Source organism: Rhinopithecus bieti, unplaced genomic scaffold (genome assembly GCF_001698545.2).
Source record: "Rhinopithecus bieti isolate Rb0 unplaced genomic scaffold, ASM169854v2 scaffold_73130, whole genome shotgun sequence".
NCBI classification, from domain to species: domain Eukaryota; kingdom Metazoa; phylum Chordata; class Mammalia; order Primates; family Cercopithecidae; genus Rhinopithecus; species Rhinopithecus bieti.
In genome coordinates, this window is record NW_016827546.1 from 628,923 (window position 1) to 652,152 (window position 23,230).

A 23,230-nucleotide genomic window follows, 5' to 3' on the forward strand; every position below is an offset into this window, starting at 1 on the left:
TGAGCTTTGGTTCTTTCTTTGCTCCTTACTAGCTGTGTGTCCTCGGGCAAGTAACCTGGTCAGTCTGAGTCAGCTTCCTCATGGGGAAAATGGAGATGTTAATATCTACACTGGAGGACAGTTGCAAGAATTAAACAAAATTACATGAAGAACCAAATGCAGTTCTTCCCACCTGGTAGGCACACATTATTAAAATTATGCAGAATTTACTCTCTCACACAGTCAAGAGATAACCAAAAGTAAATGCTCTTAAACTGAGAAGTAGGATTTCCCAAATAAATGTGCGCATTTTAACCAGCAAAATTGATGGCTTATATTTGCATATTAAATTTTGCATGAGTTAAACTTTACCTGTCGACTTCCTTGCTTGGAAGAGCAGCTACTCGTGCTCCTTGAAGGTGACACCAATTTTTGGGACACACCAAGGTTCTTCTCATCACTCATCATGAACAGCAAGTCACTTGGCCTCAAGACAGTCAAAATGCCATCAGATGACAAGGGAGCCGAGAGTATGGAAGTCCCCAGTGGCAGGTGGTTTAGCTCTTATCCAAAGTGTTTAAAAAACATTTTGGGTGACCCAAAGGAAACCCTAAAACCTAAAAAAGAGAAATTAGAAAGAAGGTCAGAGGCATCAGATATCATCTCTAATTTGCCACAAATTGTCTGCAAGTGGCTTAAACATACTACAGATTACAGAGTCACGATGTTTAGCTATAGCACGGGCCAAGAAGGAAAAGAAGCTTTACACCATTCTCTTGTTGGGAATTTTGTATAGGTGGTTTTTCATGTAGCTTTGCAATACAGCAGGCTTAAGAACATCAATATAGAAATTTGAGTCCAGACACATATAATATCAGTACTATAAAAAAATCTTAAAACACAGTAAGACACCAGTTCACATCCACTGTGATAGCTATAATAATAATTTTTTTAATGGGAAATAACTAGTGTTGGAAAGAGTGTGGAGAAACTGGAACCCTCAGACGTTGCTGGTGGAAATGTAAAATGGCATAGCCATGGTGGAAAACAGTTTGGTAGCTGTTCTATTTCTCAAAAATTTAAACACAGGATTATCATATGATCCAGTAATTCCAATCCTAGGTATAGATCCAAAAGAAGTGAAAACAGGTGCTCAAAAAGTTGTAGGCCCATGTTCACAGCAATGTTATTCATGATAGTCAAAGGTGGAAAGAACCCAAATGTCTATCAACTGATTAATGGATAAACAAAATCTGGTGTATATATACAATGGGATATTATTCAGATATTAAAAGGAATGAAGTACTGATACATGCTATAACATCAATGAACCTTGACAACATTAGGCTAAGTCAAATAACCCAGACACAAAAAAACAAACATTGTATGTTTCCATATGAAATATCCAAAGTTGGCAAATCCATAGAGACAGAAGGCCAATAATTAGTGGTTACTGGGGGGAGAGTAGGGCGATTGCTTAAGGGCTACAGAGTTTCTTTTTGGTGTGATAAGAATGATCTGGAACTAGGCCGGGCTCAGGGGCTCATGCCTGTAATCCCAACGCTTTGGGAGGCTGAGGTGGGCGGATTACCTGAGGTCAGGATTTCGAAATCAGCCTGGCCAACATGGCGAAACTCTGTCTCTACTAAAAATACAAAAATTAGCCAGGCATGGTAGTGGGTTCCTGTAATCCCAGCTACTCAGGAGGCTGAGGCAGGAGAATCGCTTGAACCTGGGAGGGTGGAGGCTGCAGTGAGCAAAAATCACGCCACTCCACTCCAGCCTGGGTGACAGAGCAAGACTCTTGACTCAAAAAAAAAAAAAGAAGAAAGTTCTGGAACTAGCTAGCAGTGATGGGTGTACAACACTGTGAATGTACTAAATGTCACTAAATTGTACATTTGAAGATGGTTAAAAATGTGAATTTTATGTGTATTTTATTACAACTTTTTAAAAGTTCTTCCTGGTTTTTTGGTAGTAGGGTAGAGGATTTGTTCTCCCAAAGGTTTTGGAAAATCTTTAAAACTACAACATGATATGACAAATAACTGTGGGGGGTAAAGTAGAATTTTCCATATCATCTATGAGCATATTTAAAGAGAAGGGATGATCATTCATTGAGTACACACAAATTACTGCCCAGCACTATAGTAAGGATTCCCACAAGCATTGTCTCATTTAATCAACAGCATGACGGAAGTGGAGTATCATCACTATTTTATGGAGAAGAAAACTGAGTCTCTAAGAGATTAGGGAACTTGCCCAATCACATAGCTGCCAAGAGGCTTAATTAGTTTTTCCCAGCCCCTTAACTACGTTGCTGGAAATGAGCACATCCCTCCCTGGTGACCAGGTCTGATGATAACAGCTGTTGCTCCATCTCTGAGACCTAAGAGACCTGGGGAGCTGGACTAAAAAGAATCAGGAGGGAGGTATCAAGCTCTGAAGAGGCAAAATCTCATTCCCTCCTATAGCAGAGTATCCATTTCCAAGATGGCACAGTGTCTGTGATGGGGAAGGAGACTGAGAAGGGTGGCGGGGGGCTGGGGGGGCGCCCTCTACAAGCACTCAGCTGGACTGCCACCTGCAGCTCTTTGGGAGTCTTGCCCTGATGGAGGGGTTTCTAGTTCTCAAAGAGGAGAAATGTGAGCCTAGAATCACTGGCTTCTCCCACAGCCCTGGGTTAAGAGTAACTAACATGTTTGGTTTTGGCTTCAGAAAACCAGGACTTTATTTAACACACTAAGTTCAAGTAAATTCTACAACTTTCCTAAGCATGTTAACATAAAAAAAAAATCTAACCCATTCCGTTATTAATGTTCACATAGTCTAATTATAAAAAGAAGAGTATCATATATTTGTCTAGGAACCAGCTAGTTAACTATGATATCAAACTTGGCTAATTATCATATACTCTTTCCTATGCCTTCATTAACACTTAGTTCTTTAAAAATAAAAAAGAGTATGTTAACGCAATAAGCGAAAATCAAAACAATGAAAAGAAATACAAAATCTCAGAAAATGAAATTAAGGTGCCCAGAGCCATAGAGCTCAATTCCCATGTCACTTTTAGATAACTCCCCAAATCTCTTTATTCATTTAGTATTGGATCCAATAATAAGTAAGACTAAAAGCAAACCAGCACCAGCCTCTTCATAAAGTTAGCCTTACTTATGGGGGCATGACTAGGTGTACCTGAAGTCAGAAGCAAATGCAGTCTAAAAAGTACCAAGAGAGTACTGTAAAGATATATTAATAGTTTGTGAAAAAGCAGTGTTGGCTGTTGCTGTTTGAGAAAGAGAAAAAAAATTAAAAACGTGATGGGAGCCCCATGATGAAGTGTGTGTCTGTGCTTGGGGAGGGGAGGGGGCAGCCGCTCCCTGCTGCTATGGCAACAGACTCCACAGTAGATTAGGAATACTAGCGGAGGGTTTGTGTGTGTGTGTACAAGCTTTGTTTTAGTTTTTTCTTTAAGGCTGAGGTTCTGTTAAACGAGAGTCTGGGATGAGAAGGGTGTGTGTGCAATGTAAAGGGAGAGAAAAGTGGGCAATAAATGAAAGTCACAGGAATTCTACAACGGCCAAAGCAGAAACACCACAACCCTGTCCTAGAGGCAGCTGATACGGAAGTCATCTTTATCTCTTTGTCCTGCAGAATTTTACCTGGGAGGCAACAGACAGGGCTTGCTAGGCCAAATCCAATAACTATCAAAGTTGGCACTTAGAGCTAAGGGCTCTGCCAGCACGACCCCCTGGTGATCCTTACCCCGTCTCCTTTCCCTTTCTGGGAAAGAAAAGAGAGGGGACCCGTAGCCCCTCCCATGCCCCACTCCAGCGTGGAGTCTGGGATTGTTGCCCAGGGAAATAGATCTATTTCATTCCCCAGAACCTTCCTACCTAGCCTCATCAGGAATTTGGTTAAAGCCACCAAAAGCGGCCTAAAAAGTAAAAGAAGTCAAATTCCAAGAGAAGGATATATAGTCGCATGCCACATCATGGGGTTTCAGTCAGTGACAGCCCACATATACGCTGGTAGTCCCATAAGACTATAATTCTGTATTTTCACTGTACTTTCTCTATGTTTATTACACAAGTCCTTACATTGTATTACTGCTGCCTGCAGTATTCAGGAGAGTATCACGTTGTACAGGTTTGTAGCCTGGGAGCAGTAAGCCGTACCACATAGCCCAGGTGTGTAGCAGACTCTGCTATCCAGGTTTGCTAGGTATACTCTATGATGTTCCCACAACAAAGATGAAATTGCCTAATGTCACATTTCTCACAGTGTTTTCTATCATAAGCGATGCATGGCTCTACTTAAAACAGGGAAGAATAATGAAAGAAGGCAGCAGTAGCCCAAGACTAAAGTATCCCAGGTGCCAAGATGGTCACTTGGATGGAGGCAACTACTGTGTCTACTCTAGGGGACACCACAGGGATGGGCTGGGGTCACCAAAGAGGAGGCCTCGGCAGGACAGTGCATATGAAAGACCCCTGAGTGCTTTCACTCCCCCCCGGGAGACCCTTCCATGGAAAACCTCTAATTCAAAGGGTTTATGGGTTTGAACAATATATGATAATTTCCCTGCTCACAGACTGTGAATAATTTAAGGGCAAACATTTATTTCCACTTTATTTTGTACTGAGAAATAACAGATATACTAAAGGGCACAAATCTTAAGTGCACATACAGAATGTTATGCTTGCAAATACTCAAATAATCATCAGCTGGATAAAAAAAAAAAATAGAACATTTACAACCTGCCAAGAAGGCTTCTTGGTCCCCTGGAGTTTTTCTTTTTGCAGATTGCTGTCCCTGAGTAAATCTCTCCTGCAAGTACTTGTCAACATACCTTAAGGATGGAGAGCTAGGACTTCCTCAGCTTACAGGAACAGGTTTTATGGCTACTTTGGTGCATTCTGCCTAATGTCAGTATTTGATGTGTGACAGAATTCAGTCTGGGATCTGCTTTTGTTTCAACAAACTACCCGGTGGTAAGGTTGAGGAGGAGAAAACTTATGGCCCTCCCCTTCATCTAAATCACAGAGGCCACCAAATCCAACAGGTATCATACACCAGATGCACTTGGGTCAGTTAAAAAATGCCCTGTTTGTGCCTCTGAGATGAGCTTCATCGTCTCTCACCACTGCCACCCACCTTTGAGAAGCTGATGGGTCAGGACTGTGTGAAACGCTAGTGTTTTGGTGAAAAGTCAAATGGACATATGACATGCAAACATAAGCTGTCCTGGGGCTTCCATTGGGAAAAGAGAACTCTGATTTCTACCCAGAATGGGGAAGAATAAATGATCAATGTACTGTTAAGTATTTTGGCAACAAAGGCTGATTTTAAGACTCATGTTAGTAGGTTTGACTTAGAAAAGATGACACAATTTGGGAAAAGATGTAAAGGTGACATTACACACAATATACGTGCGCTGGAAGGAGTCAGACCTAGGTTTGAATTGGTTTTCCTTATTACAAAACTCTGTGCACCTTGACAAATGTATTAAGCTCTCTGATTTCTATTTTTTCCGGTATAAAATGAGGAATAATAATAGCCACCTCAGAAAATTAGAAGGATTTGGCCACATGCAGTGGCTCACGCCTATAATTGCAGCAATTTAGGAGGTGGACGTGAGTAGATTACTTGAGGTCAGGAGTTCAAGACCAGCCTGGCCAACATGGTAAAACCCTATCTCTACTAAAAATACCAGAATTAGCAGAGCATGGTGGTGCACACCTGTAGTCTCAGCTACTCAGGAGGCTGAGGCAGGAGAACTGCTTGAACCTGGGAGGCAGAGGTTGCAGTGAACTGAGATTGCACCACTGCACTCCAGCCTGAGAGGGAGGGAGGGAAAGGAGGGAAGGGCGGAAGGAAGGGAAAAAGGGAGGGAGGGAGGGAGGGAGGTCACACCCCTGGGACCTCCTGGGAGCTCACAGCCAGACAGGTCGCTGAGCCTGGAGAAGGGGGCTGTCTAGAAAGACCAGGGCTGTCTGGATGCCACCCAGGCCTGGGGCTTGTGACTGTGCTGTCAGCAGCTTGACAATATTTTTAGTGCTTGTTTAATTTTCCTGGCCTTACCCCACTCCCGTTCTATGAAAAGGTTAGTCTATTCTGTGTAAAAGAAAGTCCTGCTAGCCAGCNAGGGAGGGAAGGAGAGAAGGAAGGAAAATTAGAAGGATTAAATAAGAAAATGAGGATACAATGTCTGGCTTTAGAATAGAATAGACACTCAACAGATGTAAAAGCTCATTGCCTCCTCTCTCCTGGCTTCCTGAAAGTGGCAGGTACAGCACAAGATAAGAAGCTCTACCCCTCCTTCAACTACAAACAAATAAAGATGACAGAATCTTAAAACGTGTGTCCTTCAACATATTAACATCTCCCAAAATCCGTAACGCGAGTGTGAACAGACTAGTGTTAAATCATTAAAGCAGTGTGCTTACTTTGGAAGAAGACATAAATGCAGAAAGATAAAAGCCACAGAATTCATCACCACTAGCTCTCCAAAAAAGCAATATTATCTGGTAGAATGCAAAGAGTGGCATATAACACAGCTACTTATTAATCCATTAGGCCTGGGGGTCTGCACTCAGACACTTGGCCATGTTTTGCTTGAGAAACAGATTTTGCTTCCATAGTTGGAAACGACTTTCATGAAGGCCAGATGGCATGTAATTCCAAATAGTTTGCCATTTCCCAGTAAAATATATAAAGAAATTATGTCCTGGATTAATACTATAAATTTTTAAAGTGGGATATCTATTTCTGGTCTTCAGTAAAATAAAATTATTCAAATCCTAGATATGCATCTTTTTACAAATGGTACCCTCTGAAACATCCTGATTTCAAAAATGTTACATGGTCAAAAGCAGGGCTTTGGTTACTTGGCTTTAAGCACAACAGACCAGAGATTCAGCATCAGAAGTTTCTGGAAGCAGGTTCTAAACACAACAACTTCAGATACCAATTGGTGATCCTGGACCTCTAAAGTGCTGTCCATGTGTCTGAACTATCTGAACCGCTGGTCTGATCCAAGGGCATCAATACCTGACTGTTTCTGGGAGATGAGTACTAAGGCTCAGTGTCCACACAAGTCACTTCCTTAAAGTCAAACAATTCCTCCACAAACCTTTTTTTTTTTTTTTTTTTTGGTATCTTATTCTGACTTTTGGCAAGACAGGAGTCAAGAGGCCTAAAGACTCAAATGCTTACTCTGGCACATTCAAACAGAGTATCCATTTCTATTCCCTGCTCCATCCATGGCCTTCACAATCCACTTCTTCAGGGGAGATCAGATTGCTCAGAGCCCAATCCAGCAAATGAAATGCACCTGGATGCATATTTGAAGTGTGCAGTTTCCATGAGACAAAAAGCTGGACAATGGTATCTGGCTGTCAGTTTACGCTGGAAACATTTATTTGTCATCACTGAGTAAACAAAACAACAAGCGCTATAACATCAGTCATTAGACAGAATTATGGAGCCTAATAATGAATTCTAGCCCAACCTCTGGCTTAAACAAAGCAAGAACTCCTTCTATAACACAGCGAGATCATCACTGCTTGACCACTTTCTGTGATAGAAACAAGGCACTCCATTTCACTTTTTTTTTTTTTTAAATCTATTCTAGACAGTTTGTCATTATTTAGAGCTGAAATAATGACTCACTATAATTTCACACACTGCTCCTAGATTTGCCCTTGGTAACTACATAGAACAAGACAGCACATTTTTTTAACCATAACCTACCATCCCCACATCCCACCCAGCAAATCTTTTCTTCTCTTGACTAAACAGCCTCATTGTCATCATCATCCATTTCTAATGGGACAAGGATCAAGAGCCCTTGGGATCCCAGATGTTCAACTCTGATCACCCTTCAATTTGTGCTTCTCTAACAATGATGCCCAGATTTAAAGACAAGCTCCAGGTGTGGTCTGGACAGAGCAGAAGAGAAGGCAATGACAACCTTCCTGGCCTCAACCACACTGCAACTGTTAATACTGCTGGATTTGCCTTAGCTTTAGGGGAACCCGCATCTCTTTCCAACCCTCAGTATTCTTACTGGGACTGTCAGGTCACAGGGATTTTTGAGAAGTTGGGCTTCCTTCTTTCTGAAGTGGACTCCTCTACTTCCTTTAACTAAAATTCAGGACTTGACTGTTCTATTATTATTACCAACATTATAATCATTACTAAATTATCTCATGTTAATTTTGACCCATGTCAAGATATTTCTGGAGACCAATGGTCATTGGCTGACTTCTTTGTCATGGCATACACAGATTGCACAGGCATATGAATTCTATAATCACCAAAGTAAATTATACTTGGAGATTTACTAACAAGAAGAGCACCAAGGACATGGAGGTCTCTGTAGCCTGCCATTAATTTGTTTGTTAATTAGCATTTCTGCATACAAATTTGCCAACCCACTGTAAATACCCATAACTGTACAATCACCTACAATTTCTCAAAGTGTCCAGATCCACCTTTTTCAAAGTCTTCTGGATCTTACTTAAAATGCAGATTTTGCTCCATTTTAGATGAGTTGAATCAGAATTTCTATCTAGGGACAGGCCTGATAATCTCCATGTTTAACACATACCCTAGGTGTTTTCTGCTTACATTAAAGTTTGAGAACATAACTGACTTAGCCTGTAGCTTTCAACCCATCTTATTTGACTCCGAGCCAATCCTTCCATTTGTGTACGTGTGATGTGGCAGAGGCTAGGAAGCTAAAACCCTCTTTTATTATCATCATCATAGTCCTGTGGTTTTTAAGGAATGGCCCTCAGACTTGCAGTATCAGTATCACCTGGGCCCTTGTTAGGAATGCAAAATCTCTGACCCTACCACAGACCTACAAAATCAGGAACTGAGAGTGGGACCCAGGGATCTGTTTTTCACAAGTTCTCCAGGTGACCTGAATGCACAAGTCCAAGAACCACTGCCACAGGCTAATATTACATCCATGGTATAGAATGTTTAGGCCTCTGGTATACAGAAGGTCCTCGAGTAATGTTGTTTTATTTTTGTTATTTAGAAGTTTGGTGATGTTTTTTGTGACCAGAAATATGCCACAGGAAATATGCCATTGTTTTTATCAATTAGCCTATGATAAAATTAGCTGCATATATATTGTTTCACTTGAAGTCACAGTTTCCAAGAACTTATCAATGAAGATACATGAGGACTTACTGTAAATCTGTCAGTGATTGGAGTAGACTCTGAGTTCTTTTCTGACAAAAATTTTGTCCGACTGCTTAGCTACTCCTTAATCAAGGGATGGCAAGTACCAGATACATGTGCTTCCAGTCTCCATTCCCACACTTCGTCATCATGGCAAAATCCCTCAAACAGCTCTCCAGAAAACTAAAAGACAGAGTTGGCCGGCCGGGCATGGTGGCTCATGCCTGTAATCCCAGGACTTTGGGAGGCCAAGGTAGGTGTATTGCTTGAGCTCAGGAGCTCAATACCAGCCTGGGCAACATGGCAAAACCCCCGTCTTTACAAAAAATATTAGGTTGGTGTGAAAGTAAGCGTGGATTTTGCCATTGGCACCAACCTAATACAAAAATTAGCTGGGCATGCCTGTGCACATCTGTAGTACCAGCCACTGGGGAGGCTGAAGTGGGAGGATGACTTGAGTCTGGGAAGCGGAGGTTGCAGTGAGCCGAGATTTTGCCACTGCACTGCATTCCAGCCTGGGCGACAGAGTCAGATCTTGTCTCAAAAAAAAAAAAAAAGAGAGAGAGATGGCCAGGTGCAGTGGCTCATGCCTGTAATCCCAGCGCTTTGGGAGGCTAAGGCGGGCGGATCATGAGGTCAGAGTTCAAGGCAGCCTGGCCAACATGGAGAAACCCCGTCTCTACTAAAAATACAAAAATTAGCTGGGTGCGGTGGCAGGCTCCTGTAATCCCAGCTACTTGGGAGGCTGAGGCAAGAGAACTGCTTGAACCCAGGAGGTGGAAGTTGCAGTGAGCCATGATGGCGCCACTGTACTCCAGCCTGGGTGACAGAGCAAGACTACATCTAGGGAAAAAAAAAGAAAAAAAAAAGAGAGAGAGAGACCGAGTTGGTAAGACAGATCTATCCTGCTAAGACGCATTAAGAGCATTAATCTGATTAAGAGCCATGATTTCACAGAACATTAGCTGCAATCTGGTCATCAAGGTCAGCACATACGGACCTGTCCTTGATCCTCAACACAAAACACCCATGCACCAGGCTCTTGCCAAACATTATAACTTTGAACTACGTACTGTCCAGACTTTATCATTCAGTGGATCACACTCGGAGTGCATACTAAAATTATGTGAGAAACTTTTAAAGATGCTAATAAACAGATCCTATCCTAGGTCTATTATGTTGAAATTTCTGGTGGGGTCAGGCTTTGGTATTCCTAAACCTCCACAGGTATTTCTGGTGTAGGACCAGGGTTGACAAGGTGCTTCTGGGCTGTGAGCCACCATTGAATGATCCAAAAAGACAAGACAATGTGTGCACCAAGTTCAAGCCATATCATCTGATAATGGAACTACCCTATTCTGATCTCTAAGAACTGCTTTCCCTGCATTGTCTTCTAGGAGTATGCCCGTGGCCTACAATGAGATAATTGCTGCCAATAAATAAATAACCAACGCACTGTACGATACTGGAAAATTTTGTAGAGCAGTATAATAAAGACTAAAAGCTGTGGACTCTAACTGCCCAGGTTCAAGGCCAGCCTTACTAAGTTGCTTTAGGTTAAGCTTTTAGTCTCTCTAGATCTCAATTTTTCATTCGCAAAATGGGAATAATTAAAAGGATCTCCCTGAAAGGGGTTGTTGAGGTGATTAGATGAGCTAATCCATATAAGACCATTTAGCAGAAGGCAATCAACGTTGCTGTAAGTCAGGTAGTGTAGGATGTACTGGTCACCATCCTGCACAACATCACAATGGGTATTTTACTCTTTTAATCAGAAAAACGCAAAGGATATATACAAATATCCATATTACTATCATCCAAAATTAATGGGTCTCCACACATACATACTCACCATTTTTCTGGGTTTTCTTAAACTTAACTTCTCTCTGCAGCTGGCTTATTTTCACTGAAAATCACTGCACACACAAAAACACATGTTCTCTTCCACTCCTGCAACATAACTATGCCTTGAACTTACTCGTTCAGATGTTTCTGACTCTCTCCTATTAAAAATGGTGATGCAACGAACAACTTGTATCTGTTCCCCGTGAGGCTGTGATGGTAATTTTCTAAAGCAAGTGGAGCTGCTGCATCTTAAGGTAGGACTAGTTTTAGTTTTACTGGATATTCCAAGTCGCTATTCAAAATGGTCACACCAACTTACACTGCACAGAGGCTTCTTTTTTTTAAAGTCTCTTCTATGGTCATTTACAAGAGAAAAGAAAAAATAATAATAATAAAGAAAGGATTCTCGAACGCCACGCCTAAACAACTGGCTTATTCTTAGCTTTCAGAGACTGTGAACAGAGCACCTCCCTCTTTGTCTGAGGTACTGGGATGGACAGAGGGTCAAATTGATGGCTCACCACTGATAATCCTCAGTAGCAAGAGATGAGTATTTCTCTGTGCTTGGCTTCCCTCTATCGTCACTGTGCTCCAATTCTCTCAACTACGGACAGTTTCCATGTGCAGTGTATTATTGGAGGCCACTTCAAAAACTCTGTGGAATATGACAATGTGTAAATAAATTACCTTTTTTTCTTAAGTTAGAAAGCAAGACAAGCTGCTGCTGGGCTGTTGGCAAGATGTTCTGGTACTGGTGGTCTTCTCATTGGCAAAAACCGCAACGACTTGTGTACCAACCTAATACTTGGCTTCCAACACTAAGATGCCTTCCATTTCATCTTCTGGGTGAGCCCTATGGCTCCTAGCCTCAACTTGACAGTTCCTATGGCCACAAATGTCCTTAGAACAAGTGGAAAATGAGGAAAGAGTAGACACAAATAATAGCCTCTAGCTCACAGAATCAGAAAGCCACATATCAAAGATACTTGCCAGTGAAGTAAGGAAGAGATCAAGAGAGACCCAAGTGGCCATTGTTGCTTACTACTAGCCTTTTGAAGTTCATCGATGGACAATTCAAAGCTGGTAGGATTCCTGGGAGAGGGCACTTGCAGGCAGATTGGGAGAAGGAGGGAAAGATAATTTCCAAATGATTTTTATGCAAATGTAATACTATCCTTCACCAGAAGAAATGCTATTGATTCAGATCTTGGTTTTCTACCTTGTTCACAAGAGCATCACCAAACAGATATGTTTATGAGTATCTCAAGTGGACTTTTCAGAAGTCTGACATCCTCCTTAAAAAAGACAGATGTTTGCTACACATCCACCCCTGTGTCTGCCAACACATCCACCCCTGTGTCTGCCAGCACTCAATACCTGAAAGCCCAGGGCTTTGCTCCAATGCTGAATCCCTCCTCCTGGTCACATGGGCCTCACTACTGGCACATATCCCCTGACCCCTGACCACAGATGTCACCCGGGACAGTGGGTTTTGCTGTAGGGTTGACTTCATCAGACTGTGTCCTCCCCACTGGCTACCATGTTCTCACCAAATTTTTTTGTTTTGTTTTGTTTTGTTTTGAGACAGAGTCTCACTCTGTCACCCACGCTGGAGTGCAGTGGTGAGATCTCAGCTCACTGCAACCTCTGCCTCCTAGGTTCAAGCAATTCTCACGTCTCAGCCTCCCAAGTAGCTGGGATTGCAGGTAGGTGCCACCACAGCTGGCTGATTTTTGTATTTTTAGTAGAGATGGGGTTTCACCATGTTGGCCAGGCTAGTCTCAAACTCCTGACCTCAAGTGATCCATCCACCTTAGTCTCCCAGAGTGCTGGGATTGCAGGCGTGAGTCACTGCACCTGGCCACTGGATGTTTTCTTAACAGCATGACAAGGAAGACTTACTCCCTCTTCCTATCAAAGAGAATAATTTTGGAGGGGAGAAGGGGACAGAAAAGTACAGTTGAAATGTTAAAATATAACTGTCAACTCTTTTAGTTGTGGTATATGCAGTCAGCCCTCAGTATCTGCAGGTTTCACATCTGTGGATTTAGCCAACCACAGAGCAACAGTATTCCAGCAATAACAATACAACAATGAAAATATACAGATTTTAAAACAATACAGTATAGCAACTATTTACATAGCATTTACACTGTGTTAGGTATTGTAAGTAATCTAGAAATGATTTAAATATACGGGAGGATGTGCACAGGTTATGTGCAAATACTTTGCCATTTTATATCAGGAACTTGAACATCCATGAATTTTGGTATTTGCGGCGATCACAGAACCAGTACCCCACAGATACCAGGGGACAGCTATATATACAACAGAATATTATTCAGCCATAAAAAACTAAAGAAATCTTACAATGGGCAATAACACAGACGACTCTGGAAGACATTACACTAGGTGAAATGAGCCAGTCACAGAAGAACAAATACTGCATGATTCCACTTATGTGAGATATTTAAAACAATCAAATTCATAGAAACAGAAAGGAGAATGGTGGCTGTCAGGGACTGGGGGGAAGGGAGAATGCCAGTTATTGTTTAATGGATACAGAGTTTCAGTTAAGTGTTCTGATCATAATAAACGTGTGTGTGTGTGTGTGTGTGTGTGTGTGTGTGTGTGTGTACAGTTAAGAGGAACTAGAACAGTGTACTGCCAGGCTCATAATCAAGAGTGTTGCACAACCATGCTGGAATAATGCCTGCAGGACTGGTATCAGGAGCAAGCCAAGGCTTGCAAACAGCAGTGGTGAAAACTAAAGGGCTTTGTGGACACATAGCCAGAGCCAGATGCACAAATAGAAGATAAGCTTCTGGGCGTGGAAACTCTCTTCACAAAGCATCCGAGGCCAAGAGGATTGCTCCAATCCCACTTGTTTTCCATCTTTTTTCTTAAAGAAGAAGTACTAACGGGAAAGAATAGAATAACCACAGAGAAGACAAACTTGAAACCCACGACAGAGAAGAGATAGGAAATGTGCACCCTGCTCTGCTAAATGGGTTCTGGATACCAATTTAGCCCAAACAGATGAAGGAACTGAATGACTTCAGTCTTCATGGGACCTGACAGTAAGCTATGCCGGATGAGGGAGAGTGAGATAGGTATCGGAAAACGAAAATTGGGTAGATCCTGTGAAGATTATTAGAAACAGAAAGGAAATTTCAGAAAAGTCTAGACCAATTGTTATCAACCCTGGCTGCAAACTAGTGAAGAACTTTTACAAAATACTGCTGCCCAGGCCCCAGCCCAGAGTCTATGATTGAAGTGGAATAAGTTCTTTAGGACATTCTCACAGGCGTCCAGGGCTAAGAGTCATGACTCCATACTGATGAGTATGGGCTCTAAAACTATTCTCTTTGACAAGAAGAGGGCATAAGTCTTCCTTGCCATGTTGTTAAGAAAACATCCAGTGGCCAGGTGTGGTGGCTCATGCCTGTAATCTCAGCACTTTGGGAGGCCGAGGTGAGCAGATCACTTGAGGTCAGGAGTTCAAGACCAGCCTGGCCAACATGGTTGAAACCCTGTCTCTACTAAAAATACAAAAGTTAGCCAAGCGTGGTGGCGGGGACCTGTAATCCCAGCTATTGGAAGGCTGAGCCAGGAGAATTGCTTGAACCTGGGAGGCGGACGTTGCCGTGAGCTGAGATTGCACCACTGTTCTCTAGCCTGGGTCAGAGTCCATCTCAAAAAAAAGAGAAATCACCCAGAGTCACAGAACCATGATCTCCTGGTGAAGCAGAAGAAGTAACAGGAAACTGATATAAAGAGGCCTCCCTGCTGTTCTCATCTGCATAGTGAGTCATTCTGCGCTCAGCAGGCATCATCAGGAGCAGGTGGGAGGTTCCATCACTGGGGGCCTAGGCATCATTGGCATGTGACCTCCCATGGCAGCCTCATTCCAGGAGCAGGTCCCACTGGCATCATCCCAGGAGGAGGAGAACCCATCATTGACATCATGAGAGGGCCCCTTATAGGAGGTGCTAGCATCATACCAGGGCAAAGAGGAGCAGGGAGACTTGGAGGAAGGTGGGATCATTGCCCCTGCTGGGGAGGGGCAGAGAATGGAGCAGGAGGAAACTTTCCTTGTTGAAGTGCAGCCATTGTTTTGTCCATCGGGCTCTGAGCCTGCTCTTCCACCCCATTCTGACAGCAGTCTTTCATATTCTCTTTGTAGATACCACTGTAGAGTATCTTTTTCACAGATGAAGAGTCATGAGTGAGGTATTTATTACAGCAGTCACAAGCATACATGGGCATGTTGCTCTCCAGGCCACTGACCACTCTGTTCCTACCACAGTGTCTTCACACATTCATCTGTTGATGGGCATTTAGGTTGTTTCCACATTTTGGCTATCATCAACAGTGCTTCTGTGAACACAGGAGCGCTGATACCTCTTATCTTTAAAGTGTTGCTTACTGGCTCCTCTTTTCCTCTCCCAGTTCCACAGGCACTCACCAAAGTTTTGTCCCTCATCCACTTCTCTCTATGCACTGGAGCTCTTGATCACCTTACAGGCCCCTGACTTTAGTAAAGTCTCTACACTGCTCCCTACCCCCACTCCAGTCCCCAGCCTGGTGTTGGCCCCTGGATTCATCACTGGAACAGCAAGCTTAATAATCATCACTCCCTCATGCTGATATTAATACCTGCCACTGGCTTTCCTGACTCTGATTAAGACACCCACTGGCTACTAATCCAACCAAACTCCCTCTCCCAGAGCCCCCAGTACTGTAGATTCTATCTCTCCCTGACACTGACCTCATCTCCCCCCAATGTGTTTTATATTCTTCTATTCTCAAAACAACTGATCCATTTTAGACCACCATTAGGCCCCGCAGTTGACTCCACATTTTCTCTCCCAACGCTTCAATCCCTATATTCACTCCCTAGTTCAATTTATCTCCAGGCTCTCCCCTGCTCCAAATTCCCAATGCCTACAGGCTTAAGTAAAATAGCAAGGCCTGGCAGGCAAAACCCTCCACTATACAGTTGCATTTTACTGGCTTTGGATTCTGGCTCTACCTCTCACTCACTCTGTGGCTAAATGTCTCAGTTGCTTCGTCATGCAAAAGCAGGCATGAATAACTGTACTAACCTCACAGGGTTTTGTGAAGACTGACTGAAATAATGCATGTAAAACACTCAGTACTAGTCCTTGCCAGACATCACTCGGTTACACTTTGGCTGTTATTACTCAAACTTCATCTCTAACAACTCACATATACAAACCCTGCATTCTGTACTCTCTCTTCGTCCTAGTGAGTCCTTCTTCATGGAGGACCCTCCTAATCCATTTTCTCTCTTCCATCTGTGGCAAAGTCCTCCATCTTCTGAAGATCACTTTCAGCACTGCCTTCTCCATGAAGCCTTTTCTCAACCTCTCTTCCACTCCAAATGGGTTTGTTTCCTCTTGGACTCTGCTTTACTTTTGTGCTACCTGAAAGTATTAGTCACGTTTCCTGTACCCTGACTCACTCTTCATATCCTGACTGCTAGATGCTGGGTCTACATCTCACTCGAGGACTGCATTTTATTCACATTTCTACAGTCTGTGGAAAAGTAACTTACAAAGACTGGCAGCAATCTTTGTTGAGCCAGGGAAAGAGTTCTCTGTGTGAGCACATTTATTTATTCCCATAGGAGCCTTCTGTCTTTACTGTTCACTGGAATCACTTGAGATTACTTCTGTATCTCAGAATATTTTAGCTATTTCTTCCTTGTGAGATCTCCTTGCCAGTTTAAGTCTTTGGCCACAGAGACATCATTTCTCTCTTTTCTCTGACTTGTTTCAGATATTTCGAATATCATAGAGCTGTTATGCCCAAAGCATCCTTCTTTGGGGATTTCAATTCCTGATTCCTGCCACTTTCCATCACTGGCTAATGCCTCTTTGTTGGCTCAGAAAGAAACCCGGAGCTATCAATCTCTGCATTATCTTTTCAGTCTTCTTAAAAATTAAATAATCAGAAACACAAGTCAAGAGTTTATCAGAAGTTAGCAGAATGAAACATCCAGTGGGTGATTATCTGACTGAATCTCCTTTTTATCAGCCCATGTGGTATTAATTCTAAAGTTTCAGTTTCTGAGAAGAGAGCGCCCTCCATAGACTCCATCTGGCCATCCATAATACTGATCCTATTACAATCTTTCTTCCCTACCATGCCCCCTTACCCAGGGATTCATCATTAAGGTCTGGATTTCCCGAAAACTGCTTCTTTACAGTAAAACATCCCCTTCTAAAATAATATTCTAGTCATGAGAACCATGCTAACCATGGTGAGACAGATCCAGTGATGCTATCTATATTCAAGTTTCAATGTTTCAAGTTTATTTTGCTTCATTCTCATAGGCTGTGCAATGGCAAAGAGCTGCAGGTATTATAACCAACCAGCTGCCCAGGCTTTTTAAAAAAGAAATTACTGACATTCTCCTCCTGTTATTGGTCTTCTTATCTTTGCTCTGCCTATTGTTCTCCAGCCAATCAAGTTTTTTTTTTGTTTGTTTTGTTTTTTGAGACACAGTGTCGCTATCGCCCATGCTGGAGTGCAATGGCACGATCTTGGCTCACTGCAAGCTCCGCCTCCCAGGTTCACACCATTCTCCTGCCCCAGCCTCCCAAGTAGCTGGGTCTACAGATGCCCGCCACTACGCCCGGCTAATTTTTTGTATTTTTAGTAGAGATGGGGTTTCACTGTGTTAGCCAGGATGGTCTCAATCTCCTGACCTTGTGATCCGCTCGCCTCAGCCTCCCAAAGTGCTGGGATTACAGGCGTGAGCCACCACACCTGGCCAGCCAATCAAGTTTTGATGTTTTTCCTTCCCATCAAATTTCAGTTCAACTCTCTTAAACAGGTTAGCAAATCTCTTGCCAAACACACTTGTCCTCAAAAGATGGCAAGAGCCTGCTCCACAAACCAAACTCTGTTGGTCAACACTATCTGTGCTGTAGTTACGTCTATACTTTCCACGTCCTCTTCAAGCTTGTGGTCTACCTTTCCCCGAAAGGTAGAGACATCACACATCCCCCTCAAGTTCTTTACTTTCCTACCATGACTTCATAGAACTCATAACACATTTGAGGTTTCTTTTGACATTTAGTGTATTTTTACCCAAACCAGTGAACAGGGGTAATAACTGGTAAGATGCGATATTTTGGCAAGTTAGCATGCATGCCGTGGCTTGTTATCCAGCAATATCCACTCTCCCCTTCTTTAATAATAGAACTCTCGAGTTTTAGTTTGGTTCATGGGCATCTAATAAGAGGCTTACACTTTTAGCATTCTTTGCAGCTTGGTGGGGGCTTGTGACTAAGGGCTGCCAATGAGATGTGAACAGAGCTGTCTTCCAGGTCATGATCCTAAAAGAGATGCACATGTTCCCTGTCCTTTCCCCATTCCTGAGGGCTGTGAGGTGCTGATAGCTGGACCCAGAAATGAAAGCCACTAGTTGAAGACCGTAGTGTCACCATGCCAGTCAAGGAATAACAATATCTGAACAGTTACATGAGACAGAAATAAACTTTAATCTTGTTAAAGTCACTTAATTTTTGGATCTCTCAGTTACACAGGTATAGTACAAATAATGTTGGCCCTAGAAGCTGGCATGCCTTAAAATTAGGAACCTTAGGTCACCTCTGTACGTCTTCACAGAAAGCTGCCAATCACCTCTGTCCTGGCCAGCTTTCTGTGCCAGAAACAGGAACCTCTGGCAATGAGAATCCTTTTCATTGTTTGACAAAATAAGGAAAGCTACTACTTTCTTTCTCTTTTCTTTTCTTTTCTTTTTTAAGACAGAGTATCCCTTTGGTCGCCCAGGCTGGAGCGCAGTGGTGCGATCTCAGCTCACTGCAACCTCCACCTCCCGGGTTCAAGCAATTCTTCTGCCTCAGCCTCCTGAGTAGCTGGGATTACAGGCGCACGCCACCATGCCTGGCTAACTTTTGTACTTTTTAGTAGAGACGGGGTTTCACCCTGTCAGTCAGGCTGGTCTCAAACTCTTGACTTCAGGCGATCCACCTGCCTCGGCCTCCCAAAGTGCTAAGACTACAGGTGTGAGCCACCACACCCAGCCAAAAGCTACTATTTTCAGTTTGAAGGTGTATATTATCCTGGCCTGAAATAATCCCAAATTCTCAAAATAGGATAGACGGTAGAGATCCAATCCTCAAACAATTTTCACCTTCTCCAGCAAGCCAGCCCCTTTCATGTTGCATTTGTCACCCATGTGGTCCCAAGAGTCACTACAGATCAGGATGAATCAATGTTCTGAATGGAGAGAGGTAAGTCCATAGGTCCTACGACAACTCCTCCATTCCTGAATGGAGAAATCAGAAATGGGCTGAGTTTTCCTCCTCCTTCTGCAGTTTACTCTTACGTGTCCTTCTACACCTTACAAGGAAGAAATACTTATGAGTAAATGTGGGCTAATAAAGGAAGCTACAGTGGAAAAACAGGTGGCCAAAAGAAGACAGGCACATTGATGAAAACTCAATTCAGTATACATCCTATAAAGTAACTACTATGTGTCCACTGCTGTGCTAACCCTTCAGTGATGGAAACTAAGTGACAGAAGCTTAATCCAAGGAGGAAACCACTGTGATCAAAGAGAGAAGATGTCACAAATGAAATAAGCCAGAATACACCCCAGGGTGGGCCATCTGGTAGGTGCTGTGGGCAGTCACAAGGGAAGAGCTTGGTGGGGCTGTAGTTGTGAGAAAAAACTTGGGAAGAGGTGGCCTGCAGGGAGCCATGAAGATGTGGCTAGGGCTTGACTAGGTAGAGAGAAGCATGGAGGACAAAGCTGTGAGCTGGGCAGGGAGGGGGCACCTCCTACAACATTTCTCAACCCCAACCCTGGCTGCATGACAGGATCACCCTGGGAAGCTTCTACAAAATCCCAAAGCCTGGTGCCATTTCATACCAACTGGTCCAGATACTGGGGATGAGGCCAGGGCAAGGGCATCCTGAGATGCTCCCAGGTGATTTGGATAAACAGCAAGAGTTGAGCCACTGGTCTAATATAATCTTGCATCCAGAAATGACAGATTAACTCCACAGAAATGCCTTCTTTAATTTTGGTATTTAATTTTGTTTGAGCATCTTATGCCAGGCCTATGTCTGCTGCATCCAATTTATAACAAATTGAAATGCAAAGCAGGATGTGACTTAGCAGTTTAAAGGGTAAGAAAAGATAGCACCACCCAAGAACTTAAAATAACATCTGGTGGTTTGAATTTTATCAGTGGGTGTTGTTACGCTCCCTTAACTGACAACTGCTTGCGGAAGCTTGGTAGAGTTTTAACAATTGGCAACCACAGACAGCATTTCATTACTTATCTCAAAAGACTATCAATTGAGTTACTATGAAATGTGAATGTGAAGTTTTAAAACTTCCCTATTTCCTATAAAAATCTACTTATCATCTTTTCAGAAATGTAAACAGCCAGCTAACAATGGGTAATGCTCTGTAAGTGCTAACTGAACACTCAAATAACGAGAAACAAAATACCTTAGTGGGTCATGTATCAGATGTACACCCTTCACGTTTGTTTGTCCACTTAACTAAAAATAACCCTGGGACTGAGAATTTAAGCTTAAACCAAATTCTATAAATCTAAGTCCCCAAGACATATTTTGGAGGTATCCTTCTAAAACTGCAGGGGCAATAATAAGCAATTCCTTGTAAGAGAATCACTAATTTAGGGAACGTAGGTGGGGAGAAAAAGGGATACAGGAAGTTTTACTCACTTCTAGGGGAAAGAAAGATTACTGCAAAAAATTTAACCTAGACACTTTTAAACTAGTACAAACTAGTAAAAAGAGAGACATAAAAGGAAAAGGCAGAGAAAACAGGTTTTAAAAGGTGGGGTGGTTACTGGTAGACTAGAGCTAAAAGGCAAGAAAATCTAAAAGCACCTCTGTTCCCAGTGCTAACAATGGCATGGCTGTTTTATTCTCTTCAGTAGAGTGTATAGATCAAAAGCAATTTGAAGACTCTGTCCCATTCTTGTTTTTGTTTTTTCTTAATTGACACGGTAGGTGGCACGTTGTTTGTTTATCAAATTGATAACCTGTGTTCCCTCCCCTTCACACTAGATGCCAGAAGATTTTTACTAAACTTATTTTATCTCAGAAGTAAGAAAACATTCTCAAGTATCCATTTATCAAACTTTAAAAATTTGCGGAAAGATGGATCTTAATTCTTTGGGAGTTTACATCTAGTGAGAATGTTACCAAAAAATAATCATTCATAGGAATTACAAATAAGAAAATGTAAGTCAAAATGTGGGATATAAGTAATGTGTTAAAACTCTAAGCTGGCTTCATCAAATTAATTTTAAAAATTAAATCCAGCAACCAGGGGCCTGATCTTCCTTGCATATTCCCCTATGTTGCAGATTCACTGCAGACATCCATTGATTTAGGGAGTTTAGCACATTAAGGGCATTCTAATAAACCATTCTGTGCTTGCCGTTTTTCATCAAAGAACTCCGAGTACTATGCAAAAGGCAACTCTCCCATCCTCACACCCAAAGACAGAACAGCCTCAGCACAGAACAATGACCATCATAGCTCCCGAAAATGAGAAGCACCCAGTCTCCAGACCCAAGGCAGACGTCAAGGCTTATTTATGGCTTACAGCAAGCTGATGCCAGTTCTGATTCATTACTGGGTGTGGAAGATGTATTTTTCAAAGATGACCACACCAATGTACATCCCATCCCACATGCTCCTCTAACAAAGTGACAGTGACACTTCATCAATAGGTGGCTTCTATATTCCCATCCTTCCAATTTGAGTGGCTTCTAAATGTGGCAGAAATGATGCTACGTGACTTCTGAGGTTGCATTAGAAATGGCAATGTAACTTCCGCTTGTTCTGTTGTCTCAGGGTGTTGCCCTTCAACTCAGCCACCACGATGTGAGTAAGCTCAAACTAGAAAGTAGAGGTAACAAGGGAGAAGAGACAAGAGCCCAACTCTTAAGGCTGGAAAGAACCCCGCAGGATCATGGAAAGAAAAGATCCGCACGCACACCAGAGCCAGTCATTGGACAGCAGAGCCAGTATTGGACAGCATCAAGTTCTACTGGCCAGTAGCATCTACTAGCTGGTAGAACTTGATGCTGTCCAATATTGTAGCTTCCAGCCACTTGCTCCAGTGAGTGCATGAAATGTGGCCAGTGCAACTAAGAAACTAAATTTTAAATTTTATTTCATTTTAAATTATTGAAATTTGCATAGCCACAGATGACTGGCATCTACCATACTGGAGAGCCCAGTTTTAGGCCATACCATTCTAAACCACCTATTTTCTCCCATTTTTCTGTAGCAAAAAATGGGCAAACCTAGACACATTTCTGCCTCCTGAAATCTTCCAGGTGTGTCCTGCTCACCTCCTCTGAAAAAGTCAATGGCTGGTGTACATCTGAGCCACCACAAAGTATGATGGCCAAAACTTAAGTGTATGAAATCACATGTGAGCAATTTTCTTTCCCATTTCCTCTATTGTCTGGATAAAATGAAACAAAGATGAAACAGGCTATTGGTTTTCTACATGAGATCAGCAAGGTTTTTTAGTAAAAAGCCCAGTGTAAACTTACAAGTACTTCAAACTGTGTCACTACAAGAGATGAGTTGCCCTACACGACCAGACCCTCGAGCTCATACAGCTTCAACTGGAAATCGTTTAGCTATGATTCATAAGGACTGCTCAGTATCAAGACAACAGGCTGTCAGGCAAGGCAAAAGACCATACTTCATAATCAAAAACTTTATCAGTTAAAAAAAATCAGATGCCAATTTTTTTGGTAGATGAAATTATTTACCACTTTCTACTACCTTCAGATGGCAACCAAAATCTACCATCAGCCAGAGAGGTGCCTTTCCACAGTGGGCAGGCAGACAGAATGAAAAATCTTTTAAGAGGGTTCCCACACAATTTACAAAGTCTGTAAACAGCTCCACAAAGCTGCCCAATAGCTCTCATTTGACCTGCTGGAAAGCTGTTAATCGGTCAAAGAAAGGAGAAACTCACCAAGAAAACAGTTGATTCTCCAACATGTAAGTTTTTCCATAATCTGGCCACTGATTTACCAACTCGAACTTACTTCAGCCACTACCCAATAGAGTTCTGTCATTTCAGGCAAAGTCTTTAAAGTTCCCCATGGAAGTAAAAGACCAATGGCATTCTCATAAA

General features: G+C 42.5%; 1 protein-coding gene across 4 annotated transcripts in view; it reads right to left on the reverse strand.

The window, feature by feature from the left end:
- The window catches only part of OSBPL3 (oxysterol binding protein like 3), a 185,285-nt gene that overhangs the window by 95,844 nt on the left and 66,211 nt on the right, over window positions 1–23,230 (reverse strand). For all 4 annotated transcript variants that reach the window (XM_017863953.1, XM_017863950.1, XM_017863951.1 and 1 more), the window contains exon 2: window positions 352–596. In XM_017863953.1, the coding sequence (XP_017719442.1) occupies window positions 352–447 (96 nt within the window). In that variant the 5' untranslated portion in view covers window positions 448–596. The remainder of the gene's footprint in view (window positions 1–351; window positions 597–23,230) is intronic.